The sequence below is a fragment of the Eumetopias jubatus genome, unplaced genomic scaffold, assembly GCF_037043125.1.
Source record: "Eumetopias jubatus isolate StellerSeaLion01/CBP00866 unplaced genomic scaffold, mEumJub1_p1.0 scaffold_10, whole genome shotgun sequence".
In the NCBI taxonomy this organism is placed as follows: Eukaryota; Metazoa; Chordata; class Mammalia; order Carnivora; family Otariidae; genus Eumetopias; species Eumetopias jubatus.
Window position 1 is genome coordinate 80399830 of NW_028274816.1, and position 18431 is coordinate 80418260.

The 18431-nt window shown below is 44.4% G+C and overlaps 1 protein-coding gene across 4 annotated transcripts in view; it reads left to right on the forward strand.

Moving 5' to 3' along the window:
• ANKFY1 (ankyrin repeat and FYVE domain containing 1) overlaps window positions 1-18431 on the forward strand; it is a 96701-nt gene that overhangs the window by 44975 nt on the left and 33295 nt on the right. For all 4 annotated transcript variants that reach the window (XR_015769263.1, XR_003612541.2, XM_028124984.2 and 1 more), the window contains exons 5-10: window positions 4298-4421; window positions 5373-5522; window positions 6779-6944; window positions 12633-12837; window positions 14157-14225; window positions 14420-14619. Coding sequence is in view for 2 of the 4 variants with exons in the window: in XM_028124984.2 (XP_027980785.1) it covers window positions 4298-4421; window positions 5373-5522; window positions 6779-6944; window positions 12633-12837; window positions 14157-14225; window positions 14420-14619 (914 nt within the window). In the remaining 2 variants the exon portion in view is untranslated. The remainder of the gene's footprint in view (window positions 1-4297; window positions 4422-5372; window positions 5523-6778; window positions 6945-12632; window positions 12838-14156; window positions 14226-14419; window positions 14620-18431) is intronic.

Genomic DNA, 18431 nt, shown 5'->3' on the forward strand with positions numbered 1-18431 from the left:
CCTGTTCATGCACATGGGAGTGATACTGAAACTAGACAGGAGTTCGTGAAATGCTTAATACAGCCTTGATTTTGTACTTTGAAAATTGTTTTTGTACATCTGTATCCTTTTAGTGCTCTAAAAATAAAAACATGTATGAACAACAAAATTCCTTCAGAGGAAAGTTGGTCTGTCCTGCTACTGTTGGAAGAGAAGATAAGAACTAAGAATCTGAATTTTTAAATAAGATGACATGGTCTTCTATGTAAATGTAAATTTATGTTACGTAAGCCATGTCGGTTACTAGTTACACGGTTTTCGAATAGTGAATGGCATTTTGGGGACCCCAGGGTGAGGTGGCGATGAAGTTTTCTTCCGGTTGAAACAAAACGTCTGCCTTCGGGAAACACATTTGAGTATCTTGGTACGAATGTCATCTGGCAGCAGAAAGGAGAAGGGGATTTGTCTGTCAAAGTGCTTTGCAAAGGCCTCTGCAAGTAGGAGTCAGTAGTCCCTGCGGTAGGACGTTAGGATGGCAGTACCTGGGTATTTGTCATTGTAAAATCGAGAAGTGTCATGCATGTAAGCAGAGGACTTTTCTCCTGGAACGCTCTGATTTCATAGCCAGGTCACGATCAGTTGGTGGAACATTGCTCAGAAATAAACACTGTTGCTCATTCCAGTAACTTAGATACTGTAACAGTGTGATTGATAAGTGCCCTGTGGGGGATGCTTCCTTACACCACCTCACTTGTGGTACTTAGAAACAGAGAACTTAAGCATCCGCCTTGGCATAGAATGGGTGCCTGTGCTGGATGGAGAAGGGGTGGCAAGATTGTTCTCTTCCCCCCCGGTCTCATTGGGGAGCTTTGTTCCTCATTCTTCTCAGGTCTTTGTTACGACTTCCCTCCTTCCTTCCCCATATCCCTCCCACGTGCATGGCCTTTTCCACGTCACCTGCGAAAACTGAGAATTATCTGCTAGTCAGTCATTTTTCACTGTAGTATGAAACCAGTCCGTGTTGGTTATAAACTCTGCTGCTGCCTTGAGAAGGCCCTCAAACTGATGAGCACACCAGTTATGTACCATAGACTCTGCAGGGTTCACTTAGCTTCCTTTATCTGACCCTCTGAGCTAGAGCAGTGTCCTTACTGTACGGAGCAGGAGACAAGGGGCACTGGGAGTTCAGTGGATCTCCATTCAGGTCTTTCTTACCTCACAGTGCAGTGCTCTCAGTGCTGTTCCGCCCTTGTGATCAGAAGAGGGTTTCTGTGGGAGCTGCAGGACAGATGAAGCTGCGGTAGGCTGCCAGGCCTCTGTGATGTCCTTGGAGGTGACCCTCATTTGGAGGGAGATGTGCAGGCAAGGGGGTGGAAGGACTGTGCCGCTGGCCTCCTTCCCGCCAGTCCCAGTTCTGCAGAGGCTCCCTGCGGCCTCCGGGAGTTTGGAGTCAGCTTCCTGGTGCTGCATCGCCTAGGCCAGGGTGTGTATTGGCTTTGTGCCAACGGGAGCCTGATGGCCTGTGTGACATACTGGGTGCTTTCTTATTAGTGAACGTGAGGGTCTTGTAGTGGTGTTGCTTGTTAGCAGCCTATTCAGACATCCATGGAGCCAGTTTTTCTGTCTTGATATGCTCTATAAATGAAGTTATGGACATATGTATTATACACTGGGTTACTGTGGGTCTACTGTGTGTACTTTGTGTACTATGTGTATACTGTGTGTATACTATGCGTACTGTGTGTACACTGTGTGCACTGTGTGTATACTGTGGTGTACTGTGTGTATACTGCGTGTTCTGTGAGTGTACTGTGCGTGTACTGTGTGTACTGTGCGTGTACTGTGTGTACTGTGTGTATACTGTGCGTGTACTGTGTGTACTGTGTGTGTACTGTGTGTTTGCTGTGTGTACTGTGTACTGTGTGTATACCATGTGTGTACTGTGTGTATACTGTGTGTATACTGTGTATACTGTGTGTATACTGTGTACTGTGTACTGTGTGTGTACTGTGTGTACTGTGCATGTACTGTGGTGTTGTGTGTGTACTGTGTGTATACTGTCTGTATGCTGTGTGTACTGTGTATATACTGTGGTGTACTGTGTGTATACTGTGTGTATACTGTGTGTGTACTGTGTACTGTGTGTACTGTGCATGTACTGTGGTGTTGTGTGTGTACTGTGTGTATACTGTGTGTATGCTGTGTGTACTGTGTATATACTGTGGTGTACTGTGTGTATACTGTGTGTGTACTGTGCATATAATGTGCGTATACTGTGGTGTACTGTGTGTATACTGTGTGTATGCTGTGTGTATGCTGTGTGTACTGTGGGTGTACTGTGTGTATACTGTGTACTGTGGGTGTACTGTGTGTATACTGTGTGTACTGCGGGTATACACTGTGGTGTACTGTGGGTTCACTGGGTGTACTCTGTACTATGTGTGTAGTGTGTATATACTGCGGGTGTACTCTGGGTGTACTGTGTGTGTACTGTTTATACTGTGTGTACTGTGGTGTACTGTGTGTATACTATGTGTATACTGTGTGTATTGTGTGTATACTGTGTGTACTGTGTACTGTGAGTGTACTGTGAGTATACTGTGTGTACTGCGGGTGTACTATGTGTGCACTGGGTGTATACTGTGGTGTACTGTGGGTTCACTGGGTATACTCTGTGTACTGTGTGTACTGTGTATATACTGTGGGTGTACTCTGTACTGTGTGTGTGCTTTGTGTATACTGTGTGTACTGTGTCTATACTGTGTGTATACTATGTGTACTGTGTGTATACTGTGTATACTGTGTGTATACTGTGGTGTACTGTGTATACTGTGTGTACTGTGTGTATACTGTTTATACTTTGTGTACTGTGTGTATACTGTGTATACTGTGTGTATACTGTGTGTGTACTGTGTGTACTGTGTGTGTACTGTGTGTATACTGTGGTGTACTGTGTGTATACTGTGGTGTACTGTGTGTACTGTGGGCGTACTGTGTACTGTGAGTGTACTGTGTGTATACTGTGGTGTACTGTGTGTATACTGTGTGTATACTGTGGTGTACTGTGTGTGTACTGTGGTGTACTGTGTGTATACTGTGTATACTGTGTGTATACTGTGTGTATACTGTGTGTACTGTGTGTGTACTGTGTGTATACTGTGGTGTACTGTGTGTATACTGTGGTGTACTGTGTGTACTGTGTGTGTACTGTGGGCGTACTGTGTACTGTGAGTGTACTGTGTGTATACTGTGGTGTACTGTGTGTACTGTGTGTGTACTGTGGGCGTACTGTGTACTGTGTGTATACTGTGTGTATACTGTTTATACTTTGTGTACTGTGTGTATACTGTGTATACTGTGTGTATACTGTGTGTGTACTGTGTGTATACTGTGTGTATACTGTGTGTGTACTGTGTGTACTGTGTGTGTACTGTGTGTATACTGTGGTGTACTGTGTGTATACTGTGGTGTACTGTGTGTATACTGTGTGTATACTGTGGTGTACTGTGTGTATACTGTGTGTATACTGTGTGTACTGTGGGTGTACTGTGTACTGTGGGTGTACTGTGTACTGTGGGTGTACTGTGTGTATAGTGTGTGTACTGCGGGTGTACTATGGGTGCACTGGGTGTATACTGTGGGTTCACTGGATGTACTCTGTGTACTATGTGTGTACTGTGTATATACTGCAGGTGTACTCTGGGTGTACTGTGTGTATACTGTGGGTTCACTGTGTGTAATCTGTGGGTATAATGGGTGAAACTCAGTTGTCTCCATTTTCTAGTGGGCTTTTAAATGTCAGCTTTAAAATTAATTCACATACCATACAGTTCACTTTTGGGAGAACTTTTCGGAGATGTTGATTTATTGAGGCATACATAGAGCCTCCTGTTTGAAGCTAATTTGAAGCCTCACTGGTGGCATAACAGAGCTGTGCTCGTGGGAACTGCACACATGTCCTGTACAGTTATATATGAAAGGAGTGAATTTGACCTATTATGTCTTTGAATTTGCAGGTGCCTGTGTATGATTAGTGAGTTTCATTGAATTACTTATAAGTCAGTTGGGGGGGTTATGCTTATCATGTTTATTTAGAGGTTATTTTGATTCTGACCAGAATGGTCAATGTGGTATAATGCAATTCTTGTACTTTTAAAATGTGGTAGCTCAGCTGTAAATCATTCCTAACTCCTCTGCTTATCTTGGACGTTAGTGTTATTGGACATAGACTGCCAGTATACCAGTCACAGCTTTGATTTGTTCGTTTATGAATCTGTTTGTCCTAATGATGCTATTCATCATTAATATTCTCTTGCAGATGTGAGAAGAGTGTTATGTCTCTGGTGAACGTCAGGAACTGTATTCGCTTCTATCAGACCGCGGAGGAGCTGAGTGCCAGCACGCTGATGAACTATTGTGCAGAAATTATTGCCAGTCATTGGGTGAGTGAGAGATTGAGGGCTGTGTGCAGAGCACCCTCACAGCAAGCCGGAGACCTGGGCTCGGGCCTGCTTCTGTGGAAAGTTACCTCTCTGGCTCCTACTCGGTTAGATGCCATGTGAGATTCTTCTGGGCTCTAAAAGTCTCATTCTGATTTGAGAGTAGAGAGGCAGAAGTTAGTTCAGGTTAAGAAACAGGCTTGGAACAAAGGGACATCTGCCTGCTCCCTCTGTCTGCAGAAGCTGCCCGCAGGCCTGGGGGCATCTCTGTGCTCTCCAGCACCTGGAGAGCAGCATCTTTAAGTTTCGATTTGCTCTTCTTCGGAAGTGTTCGTCATAAAGAACAGTTTTTGCATTTCTTTGTTGTCTTTGCATTTTTTAAAAAATCATGTCTAGTGCTATGTTTTATAAGCTAGTTCCTGCAAATTGTTTTGTACTTAACAACATTGTGTGAAAAGGTGTCTAAAATAATTGGATTGTAAAGAATTGAAACAGGAGTGGCATTCTTTCTGCTAAGATAGAAATTTAGATTTGCAGTAGTGGAGACCACCTGTGACTGGGGGGGGGACTCACCTCTGGAAATTGCGATTAACTCCGCAGCTGCCATCTTTGTAGGGAGTAAGGACCCTATTTCCCCACCCCCCTGGAGGGCATCTTGTGGTGTCCTGGGTGGGTGTCAGTGTTGCTGTCCCACGTCTGAAAGGCACAGTGGGGTTGCGGTGGACGGTTCCGGCTCTGGTTCCTGGCTCAGCCTTTTACTCCCTGTGTGAACCCGAGCAGGAGTTACTGAGCCCCTTTGTACTTTACCTTCTTCGTGTGTGAACTAGAGATGGGGAATGCCAAGCCCTTTAAAGTAGGGCCAGACACATTCTGAGGGCTTCTTCGTGAGTGTCTGTTGTTGTTACTGTTGGTGTGTTGGGTCGGCTCTGCTTTTCACTGTCCTTCGGTCCTCAGGACGACCTGCGGAAGGAAGACTTCAGTAGCATGAGTGCCCAGCTGTTGTACAAAATGATCAAATCCAAGACTGAGTACCCGTTACACAAGGCGATCAAAGTAGAGAGAGAGGATGTGGTCTTCCTCTATCTAATTGAGATGGACTCACAGGTACTGTCGCTGCTTTTTCCCAAAAGCATACATTGCTTGTTTTTTTCTAAAATGCCCCTCACTCCCTCTGAGCCATCACCAGCACGGTCTCTGACGTACGCGCATCTACGCATGCTTCGTTCAGGGCCGTCTGAGCTTTTCCTCTTACGCTCCTCAAAACCCTTCCAGCCTCTGCCCATTCCCAAAGCCGCTTCCAGCGTGTGTAGGTCATGTTGGAGCAGTACCCGACTTCCAGGTACCAAAACGTACTTTAGTTTTCTTTTGCTGTTGTAAGGAATTGTCACAAACCTAGTGGCTAACAACAACACAGATGTATTATCTTACAGTGTTGTCGGTGGGAAGTCTAGTGCAGGCCTCACCCATCTGTAGTTCAGGTGTTGGCAGGCTGTCTTCCTCTCTGGAGACTGTAGGAGAGAATCCATTTCCTGATCGTTTGGGGTATTGGCAGAATTTACTTCCTTGTGGTTATAGGACCAGTGTCCCCGTTTTCTTGCTGGTTCTCGGCTGGGAGCTCTTCTTGGCCTCTGGAGGCCACCACATTCCTCCTCCTGAGCCAGGGACGGTGCATCCAGTGCTTGTGTCACACCTCCCTGACCTGCTCTTCTGCCTCCCTCTTTCCCTTCTAAGGACACATTTGGTTAGATGGGTCCCTCCTGGTTAATCCAGGATGCCTTCCCTTGAGGTCCTTAACCTTAATGACATCTGCAAAGTCCCTTTGGTTGGGGTTGGTGGCACAGGTTCTGGGGGCTAGGACATAGACACCTTTAGGGGCTGTTACTCTGCTGACTTCACTGCCCTGTGAAGAAACGCAGTTGCTCTTGACAGGTGGGAGCATAGTGTGCTTTATCCTGGGCGTCCAGCATCCAGGGAGACATCACGCTGTGCGGGGAATTCAATGTGAAGCCACAGTCTTTTATGAAAAAGTGAGCCTGTTCCCGTCAGGCTCTGACCCTCAGCCTTGGCCTTTGTGCTCCTACAGCGCTGTCTGCATCTCCCTCTTGGTCCTGTATCGTCCTCCATGGTGTCTGTGTCTGCTCTGCGATCCCCATTAATTCTTTGTTCCCTGGGAGGCAGGTGCCTTGAGGAGGCCCGAGAGAAGTTTGTGAATTCATTGGGATTTGGAGACTATATAGTGTTATAGCACTAAAATTTGGTATTTATATAAAAAGATGATATGTTAAAGTCCAACTGGGAGAGATTAAAATCAGTTGTATTCTCTACTGGCTGGTTACTAATTTACAAATTTATCTGTGCAGCTCCCTGGGAAGCTGAATGAAGTGGATCATAATGGAGACCTTGCTTTAGATCTAGCCCTGTCACGACGACTGGAGAGTATTGCCACCACTCTGGTTAGCCACAAGGCTGATGTGGACATGGTTGACAAGAATGGCTGGAGCTTGTTACATAAAGGAATCCAAAGAGGTAGGGAGAAGTATTCTACTTTGTGTTTCTCTCTGCGAGCAATTTTACTTTAATCCAGGTAAGTTTTGAAGATTCTCCGACCTTGTTGCACACATTGTGAAAAGCTTTTTCAGTCTGCACATGATGTAGGATCTGTGATCGGAGGGAGGAGGAGCCAGGGCCTGTGCCCTGTTTCTTAGGCTCTTGTGGGTTCAGCAGTGCCCACAGAGGAAGGACCAGGGAGAGGGTACCTCCAGGAGGACCTTGGACTGGTAAGCCGTTGACATGCGTCACTTTCTCGAGGACTTGTGCCAGGAGGACTTTACTTGTATCGGGGATTATGAAAGAGGGAAAGGATCAAAACCATGCACATTTAAAAAAACTCTTGGATTCAGAATTTTCACTTGTACAGGTTAGACTTCTGTCATGGCAGAGTGATGAAGTTTCATTTTGTTCTAGGAAGGTTATTTGAGATTGTAGCTATATTTTGAGTATGTTATTCATAGTGGGAAAAATATGGAAGTGATAGAATTAAGATCAGAACATTTTAATCTTAATTAACTTTTCAAGGGAAAAAAATACTAGTCTTTTTTGTGTTATGTTTCCTGTGGCCTTATTAATTCTTGAGTCCCAGAAGGATCCTGCTCACCTCTCCTTCGCAGTAGTTGTATCCGACAGAGTGAGAAGCTGTCCAGAGGCAGACTTCCATCATGTGGTGACAGCTTTCACAGCTGCCAAAATCTTCATTTTGTAGATGACCCGGCTGAAGTACTTGGCCAAGGCCACTTTGTTTACACGCGGACAACAAAGACAGAGTGTACTGATTTCCACATGTCTGAGTCCTGTGCATTCACCCTTCCAGTCATGCAACCATCATTATTATGCTCTATTATGCTATTATTGTGCTGTTATACCATCATTCCTGTACTGTCATTATTTATATATATATCCTATTAAAATTCACGAGTTGCTCTTAGTTGGTGGAATGTTGTTACTTCAAATATGGTCCTGTTGCAGCCGTGGGTTTGCTCTTTTTGGGCAAAGGTTTTAATATAAATAACCCTCAAAGCCATGTGTTAGAGTGTTAAGCTTGCTGGCTGGTAGAGAGGAAAATGTTGCTCATCGTCGGGAAGGAACTCCTTGGAGTATGTCAGTGTCGAGAGCAGATGCATTTCCCAGGCTTCACTCTGCACCGTGCAGAGCCGTTGGGTACTTAGCGCGCTGGGTGTGCATGTGTGTAGTGGGGAAGGTTCCCACCACATGGGGAATTATTTTTCCCATACTGTGTGGTGTCTGAAATGTTTGTTTTGGAAACAAATGCACTTGTTACTTAAAAAAAAAAAGTCTCAGAGTTCTATTTCTTTCCTCTTAGGGAGTTAAGTTCTTATGTGTGATGGAACAGCATCTTTGACGAGTCATCAAATATTTTGGTGATTGCTTAGTTACGAGAGTTGCCAAGAATTGGCGATGCATCTTTGATGCTTACTTTCAGGCGCTTTAATCTTCTACTCTGAATTGATCCATTGCCTGCGAGCCTGTGCATACCAGTGCCGGGTACCATCGTCTTGATGGCTGCCAGCTCTGGAGAGGGGGGCGCGGTGTGGGGGACTGAGCACTGGCGGTGGAGCTAGGGTGTGCCGGGGTTGGAATCCTGGCTCAGGCACCTACTCAGGGGCCTTGGACCCGTCACTTAGTCACCACTGGGTCTCCTTTTCCTCTTGTGCAGAGCGGGAGTCCTGAGTCCTTACTGCTTCCTAGTGTTCGCAGCACACACAGAACGGTGACTGCCAGGTGGTAGGGCAGCCCCCTGCCACCGTGCCACCACCAGCTCCAGTTCCCATAGGGGTTCTTTCACTTTTCTTTAGCTTGAGCCGTCAGTCTGTGGACCTTCCCAAGTGATTAAATTGAGTCATGTACTTAATTTTAACTGTCGAACTTACTTGAAGTTCGTTGTAATTTGAGCAAAGATCTTTCTTATGTGAGATGTGGGCCTGGTTCTGGGCTCCCATTAGAATCTGTACCAGTCAGTTCCGTGAAGAATGACATGGGCAGCTAGCGTCTGTGGACAACTCCACAGGAGGCAGACAAGTGGCCAGAGGTCTGGGCAAGAAGGTGACTCCTTGCTGTTTACAAATACCTGGTGATCAGCATTGGCCTTGTCATAATCACTGCAGTAGTTCTGCTCCCTGCTTGTAGTCTGTTCATAGATGGTGCCACCACCTGGGGCAGCACGGGGCTGGCTGTGTTCATGGTGCACGTCACTGGGTTCCCTGAACACAGCCCTGCTCCAGAAGCTGCACTCAAGGAAAAGTCACGTGTAGAGTTTAGGTTTGATGTTGTTGTTAGGGATATGTTGATGTAGACAAGTCATTACCGTGATGTCGTTTACCTGGTAGTGCCGCCGAATGACGTGGCATGGAGTAACCGACTTTTAAGCAAGAAATGGTTTTTATTGTAATCGTTTTTGATGGAAATCTAAGATGTGTTAGAAGTTTTATTACTGACAGAAACTTTATAAATGGTGCTTTTGGTGTTTTCCATTCTCTCCCTTTGTTCTGCTCTTTGATGTCCATTGTCTTTTCCCTCTAGATTGCATACCCATAGGCTTTCTTTTAATGTTAACATGTCCCCAATTTTCAATTTCCCATAATTCCTAAATAACTTTTTGTGTGGGGTGCATGTATTTATGTGCATATATATGTATAAGTAAAGAAAAAATCTTCGGCTTTTACTAATCCAAGTAAATCTAATCTAAAAGCTGTAACTCTTTCCAGAGGGCTTAAGATAGAAAGTCTTTTTTTTATTGTCCCTCTTCCATCCCAGTCCAGCCGTCGGTCAGTTGTCCTGTAACTTGTGTCTGTGGGCAGTCGTGCCTGGCTCGTCTTCTCTAGGTGCGGTGTATTTTAAGGTTTTCATCAAGCCGTCTTGTTTTAGCTTTACTGTGTTTCTCTCTTAGTTGGAATATGTGCTGAGCTTAAAGGTGTGAAACTATACCCCACCTCTCCCTCACCATTGTGTACATCAGTCTTTTCATTTTAAGGCCTTTTATCCCAACAATCCTGAATTTTCTTTTCACTTCCAGAGTGTAAGTTGCTTTCTCTGGGATGTTGTATTCTGTTGTGAATGTTTGTGCTTATTCTCTTTTAGGCCGAATCTCTGTTGTTCCTACCTCACCGTGTATATGTATATGAATAACAAAGCCCCGACCCAGCCTAGCCCCCATTGTGCATATTACCTGTTTCTTTCAGAGCTCTACCAATATCTTGTTGTAAAGAAATCTGATTTTTGGTCCTTTGCTTGTGATGTTGGTAAAGATTGCACTTTCCCCCAGGCCCCAGGAAAAAACCCGGGGCTAAAGAAGGGGCTGGTTAGAGAAATCTGAAGTTGCCTAAAGTCATAATTGATTAGAATCAAAGCTAGTCTGTTGAAGTAGGATCTCATAGCCTTGACCAATCTGTTTTCTTCCCAAACATCTCCCTGGTACCTGTTTTATATAAGACAGTGGCAGGTACAAAGAAAAATCAGAAATGGATCAGTCAGCATCTAAGTGGGCTGTGGCAGCCTGAGCACCTCCATGCCAGAGCTGACATTCTCTGGCAAGATGGCCCCTTGGAAGAAAGTACAGAGCCCCGTGTTAGGCTCTGTGCTCAGTGGGGAGTCTACTTGAGGATTCTCTCTCCCTCTCCTTCTTGAGAGCCCCTTCCCCTGCTCGCGCGTGCGCGCTCTCTCTCTCTCTCTAAAATAGATAAATAGAATCTTTAAAAAAAAAAAATGAGCATAGGAATACAGATAACAGACTTGAGAACTTTGCCACTCCTGAAAATCCTAAGCCCTACTCTAGATGTTGAGGCTGCAGAAGTATAATTAAAGATGAATGATATTGCAAGATATAAAAGAAAACTTCTCATAAGTGACTTTGAAAGGAGAAAATCATCATTTGGAGGTTGGGATTCAAAGGAGCATACATCTATACATAGCACTAACAATTAGGAATAGATGAACATGTCTGGATGCAAAGACAAAAACAGATCAGCTGTGGAAAGAATACCATTTTCTATGATCTATATAGCAAAGAAGTTCTGCGGCACCTTCGACAACCTGGCCCATCCCAAGACTGCACACACGCATAAGACGTAGGAAGTCCACTGAGCAGCAGTGGCTCTGCCTTTGGGGGATCTTCCAGCTGAAGAAGGGTGTGATTTGCAAGAAATTGATCCTGTAGACCTTGGTGAAGTGGAGACAGAATCTACAGAAAGTAGCTCTGAATCTCAGGTGTACCTTTGGGACTACTTAGGGAAGTGCTGTGTCCCACCCACCAGAGTTACACCTGGCCTGGGAGGGGAAGGAGGTTTGCTCTGAAGACTTCCCTGCAGTGAGCTCATCGGTGCTACTTGGAGGTGCCCAGAAGAAACCATTGCTTCCCCTCCAGCTAGACAGAATGCCTCAAAGCAAGCATCGTGCATTTGTAACTGGGTGATTGCTTTGTTAGTAGTTCATTATCTTATGATGCATTGCTATTCTTGCCTTCTTTTCTTTTCTTTTTTTTTTTAAGGTTTTATTTATTAGAGAGAGAGCACAAGCGGGGAGGGTGGGGAGGGGTAGAAGGAGAGGCAGACTCTCCTCTAAGCTGGGAGCCCAATACTTTTTTTATGTATAGTGAGTGTTTTTGTGTACTTTAAGTTGTACATGGAATTAAATCCAAGGAAGATTGAATTTTAAGTAATCTTACAGCAAATTTATTTGCTCAATCCCTATCATCCTCCAGGTTAACTTGACAAGCACACTTTAACTGCTTGGCCACAAGTATTTTTGAGATGAAATTGTCAGATTGCTTGGTTCTGAATTTAGCCATGTTTTTACAGAACTGTACACCTTTAGTATCTTTATGTAAACTTAATTCTTGGCCTTTTGTCAGGATGTCAAGGTCGGTTCTGTGTTTCCTCATACAGAGCACTGTGAATAGTCAAAGACAGCAGTTTGAGCTGTCGAACTTACTGGATTTTATGTAAGTTATTCAGAATTGATTTGGTATTTTTAAGTAGTCCCAGACAGACTCTTGTACCTGTATAAATGCTCCAAGAGTTACGGCAGTGGAGGGGACTTAGGAGGAAGCTTTGTTTTGACAACCACTTAATTTACCATGTGGAGTTTTTGTAAAGAATAATGTGTACAGATGCTTGGTTCAAATATTCAGTTGAAAACTTCTTGTTGAGACTGTTAATGTTTGTATGTAATAGATTGAGAACACTTAATCACAATAAATCAGACAGGGTCATACTTTGAGCAGGAACCTGTATGTAAGTATAGCAGATTGACGGTAAGAGTTGCTCAGGAGCAGACTGTGGTCAGGAAATGAGAGAGGGGCATCAACTGTGTTGGGGAGGAATCTTGAAACCCTCTTTGAGAGCTGATGAGTAGGAGAGGCCATTAAGTGTAGAAGCCTGCTGTACTTAAATAGTGATGTTGAGGTGAGGGGGCAGGACAGATGACAACAGGTAATCAGAAATTGAATGAAGCCTTTGGAATTCAAGTATGGACTTCGTGATCTTGATGATGAGTTTCCACTTAGAGGTGTCCCAGAGGTTCTTCTGCCAAGACATGCCCGGTCGTCCCTCTATTTTGTCTGCACTTACTGAGTTTCCGAGGAAGCAATTAGCCAATAGCTTGCCCTGGTGTTGTCATGGGTGACCATTTTTGTTTCTTTTCAAGGAGATCTCTTTGCTGCCACCTTCCTCATTAAGAATGGGGCCCTTGTCAATGCTGCTACGTTGGGTGCCCAGGAGACACCGTTGCACCTTGTGGCTTTGTACAGTGCGAAGAAACACTCAGCAGATGTGATGTCTGAGATGGCCCAGATCGCAGAGGCCCTTTTGCAGGCTGGTGCCAACCCCAACATGCAGGACAGCAAGGGCAGGTAAGTGGGGTCAGACAGTCTGCTCTTAGTGCTCTTTCCAGAATGGTATTTTATGGTGGCACACAACTAGCAGACAGGGACTTGTTATTCAGTATGATCTTCATTGAAGTCACAGACACTGGTTTGTTAGACAGATGAGAGGCACGACTAAGCTCAGGGGCACTTGGGGAAATCATTTCCCTGCTGGGAGCTGAGGTCCATGGATTTGTAAGCAGGTTCTGTCTTGTTCAAGTGGTCACTGGTCCAGTTGCTCCAAAGGAACTTTGTCCCAGCATCTTTGTCAGAGCTGGTGGGGTACTGTGAAGAAGGGGCGCACTCCATCTCAAGGTGGTCTGATTGTTGGGAAATTCTCTGTGTTAAACCCAGTTCTCACTAGGTATGACTACTCTGGCTTCGGTTGGCTCTCCGCAGAGCGCATGTCTTCCTCCATAACACCTCTGACGGCAGTTGTGTTCCTTTGCCTCTTCCCAGAAGTACCTTGTTGAGGATCCCTTGTGGTTTAGAGTCTACGGAAGGGCTGCATATCTTTGGGGCGGCAGTATGGGAGGCACAGAAGGGGACCTCCAACAAGTGGGACCCACTTTCTGTAGTCACAGCGCAGTATTTTATACCTTAGAAAAGCCTCTCACAAAATAAGAACCGAGTTCTGTGCAGCTGTCAGAATAAGAAAATAGACGTGTGTGGAAGGATTCCACAATTATGTCAAATGGGTCTCTCTGAACTCTCATTATCATGTGATAACTACTTTATTTCCAGAAATAATTGCATCCTTTTTATCTTCTGTTGAATCTTTAATTTGACTTTGTCCGGCTGCAGCAGCCACTGGTGGCGCGTGCCTCAGAAGGGTGCCTGCGGAGGGTGGGGAGGCTGTCCTTCAGGGCACGTGAGGGCTGAGTAAACGCACTGAAGGGCAGTCAGAAGCCACTCCCATCAGTCCCTACCTGTACCACGCTGTGTTCAAGCATAACCCAGAGTTACAGGAAGAAAAACATTTCGTTTTCAGAATTGTGGAGGATAGGTGGGGAAAATAGGCGTACATGTGTAGAGACTGCTGGTTAAGAACATGGGTAATAGGGCGCGTCAGCATTTAACTGGAGAGTGTTCTGTGTCTCTCTTCCTTTTGTTGGTTCTTGTCCTTTTGGCCACTGACTAAATGGTGACGTAGAAGCAGCTCCATTTTCATTCTTTGATACTTGGTCATGATTTTGGAAAGCTGTTTGCTGGGGCACAAAGTGACACTGTTGCAGAAACGTGGGGTTCTTGTGGGTCATCCTGACCGCGCCGGTTCTGGGTTGACCCCTCTTCTCTCTCGTCCACAGGACTCCCTTGCACACGAGCATCGTGGCCAGGAATGAACGTGTGTTCAGCCAGTTGCTGCAGTGCAAACGGTACACACGCGGAGCGCTGGAAAAGCAGCTGGGAGGGTGGGGTGATGAGTGCAACATAGTTCTCTTACAGTGTCTTTTGGTGTTGTAAATGTTAGTAAGTGAAAGTCAGTGAGGAGTTGTCATTCAAATGTGTATGAAGAGAAGATGGGGCTGTTGGCAGAGGGTTGTATGTGCTGTTCGCTTCCTTACTTCAGGCTGGATCTGGAACTGAAAGACCACAGGGGCAGCACCGCTCTGTGGCTCGCGGTGCAGTACGTCACCGTGTCTCCGGACCACTCGGTGAACCCCTTCGAAGACCTCCCGGTGGTGAATGGGACCTCATTTGATGAGAACAGCTTTGCAGCCAGACTCATCCAGCGGGGCAGCAACACCAACGCACCGGACACTGTCACAGGTAACACATGGACCCCTCCCAAGCGGGGGCTCAGGTCCGGGGGGGCCATGAAACATCACCTCAGCACTTGTACCAGAAAGTTAGAAACTGAATGGCATAGTATTAGGGGAATCAGTCTGTGCTTTTCGCTGTAGTAAAAGCCTGAGTTATTTTTTTAATCTTATGCTTGAAGAAGTTCAACCAGACTCTGAAGTCTGTTAAGCAGAAACACTTCCATTTATTTGGTGCAGTGAGCTTCAGAACTCCTTTTTTTTTTTTTTTTTTTAAGATTTATTTATTATTTATTTTGAGAGAGTGAGAATGAGAGACAGAGAGAGAGTACATGAGAGGGGGAGGGGCAGAGGGAGAAGCAGACTCCCTGCTGAGCAGGGAGCCCGATGCGGGACTCGATCCCGGGACTCCAGGATCATGACCTGAGCCGAAGGCAGTCGCTTAACCAACTGAGCCACCCAGGCGCCCCTTCAGAACTCCTTTTACACTCTTAAAAATTATATCCCCAAGTATTTTATTTTCGGTGGGTTATAGCTTTGATATGTAACATTTTAGAAATTAAAACTGTGAAATTTTTAAAAGATGTATTAATTAATATAAAAAATAAACCATTATATGTTTTGTTTTAATAATTTTATTTTTTTAAGATTTTATTTATTTATTTGACAGAGAGAGACACAGCGAGAGAGGGAACACAAGCAGGGGGAGTGGGAGAGGGAGAAGCAGGCTTCCCACGGAGCAGGGAGCCCGAGGCGGGGCTCGATCCCAGGACCCTGGGATCATGACCTGAGCCGAAGGCAGACGCTCAACGACTAAGCCACCCAGGCGCCCCGAAACCATTATATGTTTAACATAGCATTTTTTTATGAAGAATAATGTTCAAAACACAATTAGTTGGAAGAGTGACTGGTTTCCTGTATCTGCATCTGTATTCAACCTTTTGAGATAAGTTGTTTTCGTTAAAGTATGTGAAGAAAACATTCCCTCACACAGTTACGTAGCTGGAAAAGGGAGGCGTATTTTAGAGCCTTCTCAGATAATTGTGGATGTGTTTCTTAGATTCTATACAACAAGCAGAATTGACCAAATGATAGTTTAAAGTCAGTTGCAATGTGGAATCTGAAAGTGTGTCAATGAATTCTTCATACTCTGGTGTATGAAAATGCATGGTCCATTTGTGCTTGAATGGATCTTTTCTCCATACATGATTTTATAACATCATGACTTGATTACTTGAAACATACTGGTTCACTGAGTGGAACAATCTTCACTGAGTGGAAACGATCTTCCAAACGTTTGTGTATTTTAGAATGACATTTACTGATAGCATCAGCGATCTCATCAGAAAAGTCTTCCAGTGTTGATAAGCTGGCAAACTTGCAGTTTTGGATAAAAGTTTTCCAAAATTCTGATACTCACTTACAAGATCCAAATTTTATCATTCGCTACAATTATTGCCAGTTGTCTTTCTTAAAGAGATAGGCTCACATTGTTCATTTTCAGGAAAATGTCTGTCGGATGCTCCTGTTTAAATAACTGGTTTGTTAATCAGCCCTTCTTTCATGAAAGTTGTGTTCCATGAAGAAAACTGCTAGCTTAGCTTGCAGCTTAAACAGTGGCTCCTGTGCCTTTCCTGGAGACCACTGTGGGACTTCGTTACACCGCAGATGCGGTTTTATGCATGCTACTTAACTTTGTCACACAGAAATGTATCTTATGTATGTATGTATTTTTTTTGTGCTTTTCTTATCAGATTTTTGCTAAAGTCATAGCTATTTTCTAAATGAATATACTTTTATTGGATTTTCCCAGTTATAAATGAAATGTCACGCAGAGTTCTAAAAGGACAGGTACTCGTTGAAATTTAAGAAATTTAGTAATTTTTACTGCTTTATCAAGAAACTGCCCCTTTTTTGGCTGGTGCATGGTGGTAAAGAGTGATGCAGTGACTACGGGTACATATGCCGGGACCCCGTGTTTATTTGTGCTCACGCCTTAGTGTGACCTGCCGGCAGTGCCAGTCAGCACAGGGGGACGAGCAGACATCCAGCGTTACTGTTACCGGGACAGTTTTGACCTCATGGGCCCCTGAAAGACACTCGGGATCCCCCAGGAATCCAACCACCACACTTTGAGAACCACTGTTTTAATGTGGATATTTCCTTGATCTGACTAAATAAAATATGGGGTATTTTAAGGAGAAGGATCCCATTGTAATCCGTATTGCTATGCGTAACGTGTGCGTGGGTGCCATGGATGAGGGGAATGGGCCAAAAAAGGATGGATATTAAACAGCCCTTTCCCTGAAAGAAGTTAATAATTTAAATAAAGATCAAATTAAATTACCCCTCTGGTGACATGAAAGCTAAAGGCAGGGCACTCCACACAGGGGGGATCAGGAAAACCCTCTGGAAACGAGATTGTTACTAAATTGGTCTTAATTTACAAAGGTATAGTAGTTATTGGCCATAATTTTACTGTTTTCTAATGTAATCATATGATCATTACATTATATAAGAAACTAGTTCTTTGATATTTAGGGCTTGAATGTTAGGTTCCTGCAGATCCAGTTTTTTTATTTTAAAGATTTTAAAAATTTATTTATTTGAGGGAGAGCGAAGGAGCAGGGGGTGGGACAGAGGGAGAGGGAGCCTGGCGCGGGACTCGATCCCTGGACTCCCGGATCGTGACTTGAGCCGAAGCAGATGCCCAACCAACTGAGCCACCCAGGCGCCCTGCAGATCCAGTTTTTATGAAAGCTTGATATGTACTTGACAAGACTGTGTTTTTGTTTTTTTTTAGTGAGAAAGTTTTTTTTAATTTTTAATTTTTTTCGTTAAAGATTTTATTTGAGACAGCGAGACACAGAGATAACGAGAGAGAACACGAGCAGGGAGGAGAGGGAGAAGCAGGCTCCCTGCTGAGCAAGGAGCCTGACGCAGGACCTGATCCCAGGACCCTGGGATCATGACCTGAGCTGAAGGCAGACGTTAAGAATGTGCATTCTTTACTGTTTATGTCCTGCTTAGTCTCTGCTTATGTCCATGCGTCAAGCGTGTTCATCATGCCGTGTAAACCTTACACATTAACTTACTGTTAGACTGCTTGATTTGTCAGTTTTGGGAGGTGTATTAAAATTCTTCATTATGATTATGGATTTATCCATTGTCTTGCTAGTTCTGTCAGTTTTACTTTATATACTTTGAGTTTTAGTGCAAGTTCAGGATTATTATTTTTTCCTTGTTCCAGTTGTCCTTATACATGGAATGCATGTTCCTCAGCATAATGTTTTAGCAGTTGCAGGTCATCTTTATTTGATGGGGAGGCCCATGTTCATGTTCTGTGTGCCCCAGAATGACTGCAGAAGTGAGGATGGGCCCTCATTAGGGGTCTCTAAGGTAGGGTGGCTCTCAGCTAGGGGTGGAATCACAGTCTCTGAGAGAAAAGGAAAAATGGCACGAAAACAAAGCATTTGTCCCATTTCTTTTCTTTCTTTCTTTTTTTTTTTTTAAAGTAGTTAACATACAGCACAATATTGGTTTCTGGAGTAGAATTCAGTGATTCATCAGTTACATACAACACCCAGTGCTCTCCTTAATGCCCATCCCTCATCCACCTCCCTGCAGCGACCCTGTTTCTTCTCTGTCATTAAGAGTCTCTTATGGTTTGTTTCCATCTCTCCTTCTTTTCTTTTCCCCCTTCCCCTGTGTTCATCTGTTTTCTTTCTTGAATTCCATGAGTGAGATCATATCGTATTTCTCTTTTTTCTGATGGCTTATTTTGCTTAGCATAATACAGTCCAGGTCCATCCATGTCATTGC